This window comes from Rhamphochromis sp. 'chilingali', assembly GCF_963969265.1.
Source record: "Rhamphochromis sp. 'chilingali' genome assembly, chromosome: 20".
NCBI classification, from domain to species: domain Eukaryota; kingdom Metazoa; phylum Chordata; class Actinopteri; order Cichliformes; family Cichlidae; genus Rhamphochromis; species Rhamphochromis sp. 'chilingali'.
Genome location: NC_137947.1, coordinates 15,690,752 through 15,694,968, shown reverse-complemented (window position 1 = coordinate 15,694,968; position 4,217 = coordinate 15,690,752). Strand labels below are relative to the sequence as shown.

Genomic DNA, 4,217 nt, shown 5'->3' with positions numbered 1-4,217 from the left:
TGCTCTGCGCTGATACAGGTGTGGCGAGTCTGGTGACCTGGCTGTTTCATCTTTGCCGAAACCACAGCATTGCAAACGAGAGTGGAACGTAAAGTAAAGAATCAATCTCACCACGCTAGTAATGATCCAATACCGATGCCGACTTGGTATCGATACTTGGATCGATCCGCCCACAACTCAGGGCTGTGCTGGGTTCGGGAGAGGCTCTGTCGGTCGTTTGCCCTGCGATGACTGCTCTCATCAAGCTTGGTTTTGTTGGTTTTTATTGAAGAATGTTAGCTACTGCTCACCGTTTGTCTGCAGGTTTTATTATAATTTTTGGTAGAGTCCCTTTCAAAACTGGTATCACTGGATGGTACAGCCATTCCATTCAAGTTGGATAGATAGTCCAGCGCAAAGGCGCAGTCTGTAAAATGAGTCATATATGTACTGATTGTGTATTTCATTGTGTAGCTGTTTTTCTGCATTTGTGCATTTGTGAACTAGCATGAAGTGTGGAAAGAGGGGAATGTTAATGCAATACTGAGAAACCTTTAGTGAAAACTAATCTTCAGTTAGGATGATTACAGTCCATAGGGGGAAAATTTAACAGCAAAAAGCTTTTTCAGAGAACTTGGAGCTCATGAAAGCAGGTTAACAAATGACCTGACAAAGAACAAAGGAATTAGGTTATAAAAACCACACATAAGAATTAAGCGAAGCAGATATAGCTGGAGAAAAAGGCACAGCTTAAAAAGAAAGCAAAACTAATTGCAAGATACAGGAGACAAATGACTAACGTAAAAAACACAGGGAAACAATAATTTGAAACGGGGAGACAAGAACTTTACAGAATGAAGAACACTGAATGAGCACATTGAGGAAACACTGAAGGAAAATGTAAAAGTTCTACAATCAGGACTACGGTAACTTTGTACTTTCCATATAGTTCGATGACTTTTTAGGATTTTCACCGAAACACCACAACTATAACAATTTCAGAATTTCCTTAAAAAGTTCAGAAAGCTTATTCAAACTCACATTTTTACAATACCCTTTGACACCAACAAGTCTGTGACAGGAGAGCGATGGAACCGCCCACATCTTAATGCTTTTAAACACTTATTTACGCTTGGTTGCTGTACACATCTACACACACCAACAACAATATCCTTCAGGACCTTGTTCGCCCTTATAGGCAGGGGAGGCGTGACAAGCTAATGCAGCTCGGGTGTGTCAGCCTCACCACAGCCATGCAACGAACCATGCCGGCTGCTTGTCCAGTGGTAACAGTGAAGCTGGTCTTCTCGACCGCATGGCAAGCGATGGTGGCGCACCACAGGCTTGGTCATGAGCCTGGGCTCACAGGCAGCTGGGCAGGCAGCTGACGCGCGCAGGACCACATCAGGAGAGCAGGAACACTGCCCCTGCCAGGCACCAGCCGCTCTCACCCGAGGAGTGGGGACAGATCCCAACAGTTTTGACCAATTGAAAGCACAAATTGATATATAATTCTCTGTAATGTTAAGGGAAGGTAAGTCTCTTTCAGGAAGTTGGTTACAGCTAACTGCTTGCAGACTGTTTTTCTGAATGAAAGAGATCCATGTACATGCTTATGGTTTGAACTGCTTGAGGCAATAAATGATTAGAAACTTGGATTCAGACTACATCCTTCTTTTACCCAAGATAAAAAGAATGCGCAACAAATGCTTCCATCAAAACACAACAAATGTGTTAACTGACAACAAATCCATGTGAAAGTACATAAACTACTTTTAATGTCATTTTGTCATTTTATACTGTGATTTTATTGTAATTTGATTCATATTTTATGTATTTAAAAATAACAGAAATTCTGTTTTTCCTGTAAATTCTGTAAAACTTTACAGTAAAGCACTTTTTTTTTACAGTATACAGTTAAACTTTTGAAACTAGAAGACAGCTACCTAAGCTATGAACTGAAACAACAATTTTTTATGAAGATGTCTTTATTAGATAGTATTTCTTACCTGTTTGCAGATGTAGAGCTTGGACAGTTGTTTTGTGTTTACATTTGCACTCTGACAGAGAGCCAGCAGGTGCCATGGGGCACAGAGCCACAGGAAACAAAGGGGGATCCATACAAGAACTGTCTGTTCCACACATAGTGGAAGGTCTGGGTCTGGTCGCTTCAGATATGAAACATTCTGAAGAACACATACAAACAAACACATATACATAACAAAGTCCTGCTGCCCTTCCAAGGGAACCATAAAGTGCAACTGATTAAGTCTCTGAAACCAGAAACTCTGAAACCAGAACGTTAATCATCTTCTTTTCTGCATATTTGGAAGAGGTCTTTCATAGTTGCTGTGACAAATAGAAATCATTACCTTCTTGTTTGTTTAATCTGTGTTGAATGGGTTGACACAATAACATGAACAGCTTTTTACCCTTTTTACACTTGCCTTAAACCTTTTGTCTCCAAAGTATAGGAAAGAAAGATCTTCAAAAAAACCACCACAAACTCCAATACCAACTTCAACATCAACATGTCCCTGACATGGTATTATGAGCTGCTATTATGTCTGTTTGCTGTCATTCTCAACATACCTTCCAGACAATTTACTTTGTATGTTACTAGTCTGATATGTTTGTTTGGATTAATTCTTCAGTCTTTCTGCTTGTTTAACTCACCCAAAAAATGGACCCACAGTACTCCTCCAGAGCTGCCGCACACATGCTTTACAGTGATAGCTTCAGTCAACCTCAGCTGATCAGACAAGCCGACGCCTTTCACCCTCTGCCCCACTACTGCCGTGTTTTACTCAAATACTGCTGCTTTCTCCTCTGTCCACCCACAGCTTACTGACAATTGTAGGATGTGGCTGTAAGGGACTTTGATCCATGAGGTTTTTTAAGCAGAAAAAAAAGTTGCTTATTCCCTCTACAGAGAAACAACATTAATCCAACAGAGAGGTGCTGGATTAGCGTAGAGAATACAAGATTCGAATCTGTGCCTGGTTTCTACAAAAAGTACACTACAGGCTTTCTAGTGAGTCAATGAGAACATTCAACCGATAAAGCAAAATCATTTAGAGAATCAAGCTTTGTAATTTGCGCAAATAAGCTCCTGAGAGAGGAAAAAAAAGTGAAGGACTTACATAAGTCTTACCATGCTCTTTTAACTGTGTTAGGGGGAAAACCTACTGAAAAGGGAAGGGGACGGGAGCATTTAGGGATTTGGAGGGAGTGGGGTCATTAGATCCCTTTTCCTGTTATTTTCTACATAAATATTTTAAAACAGTAAGGTTTTGAAAAGTACTCTAGTTCCACTTTGTCATAAGTACACATACAGTTGTGGTGAAAAACATACATAAACTCATCATTGATATGAATGTCATTGTAATCTTTCAAAAAAAAAAAACACCACAAACTCCAATACCAACTTCAACATCAACATGTCCCTGACATGGTATTATGAGCTGCTATTATGTCTGTTTGCTGTCATTCTCAACATACCTTCCAGACAAATTACTTTGTATGTTACTAGTCTGATATGTTCGTTTGAATTTACCTTAATTCTTCAGTCTCATAAGTCTCAGTTATGTAAGACTTTTCCCCTAACACACTTTTTGTCTTTTAATGATTTCTTTGAAGTCATCGTTTTCCAGGATGGAATGATTGTACAGCACACATACCGAGTACATGTCTACTAATATTTGGTCAAATATTGTAAGTTACACCTCAGGGTGACATTTTTGGTTGCTGTCAACAAGATTCTGGAGTAATTATGGCTGGATATTTGACCATCTTCTGGACAGAATTGGTAGAGTTTAAATGGGTGAGTTTCCTAGCATAGACCCGGTTTTAAGTGTAATCCACAAATTTTCAGTAAGGTTGAGGTTAGGGTTGGGAAGACCATTCCCGAAGCCTAATATTAGCCTGTTTTATCCATTCCAAAGCCAGTTTTAATAGATGGATGTAAATGGATGCAGAGGCCTGATCAGTATTAATTGATTTCATTATTTGATTTTTTTAGTTCCTGGATATGCATGTTTGTGGGAACCTGATCTTACACAGGCAAGATGTTTGCATGTCGCTGTCATATAAAAATACAAATAAGTGCACAATCATAAACTGATAACATTGTGTCAAAAAAAGAGTGTTTTTTTTATTTAAAACCAGTTAAGCATGATTTCAGAAATAAATTTTATTTTTCACACATAAAATGTGTTACATATACAATATGTTTTCCC

General features: G+C 39.0%; 1 protein-coding gene across 1 annotated transcript in view; it reads right to left on the bottom strand.

The window, feature by feature from the left end:
- The window catches only part of LOC308388163 (ATP-binding cassette sub-family C member 2-like), a gene marked incomplete at both ends in the record, with an annotated part of 31,403 nt that extends 28,703 nt beyond the window's left edge, over positions 1–2,700 (bottom strand). The window contains 2 exons of the mRNA XM_080868708.1: positions 1,989–2,165; positions 2,656–2,700. Of these exons, the coding sequence (XP_080724834.1) occupies positions 1,989–2,165; positions 2,656–2,700 (222 nt within the window). The remainder of the gene's footprint in view (positions 1–1,988; positions 2,166–2,655) is intronic.
- Between the last annotated feature and the right edge of the window lie 1,517 nt (positions 2,701–4,217).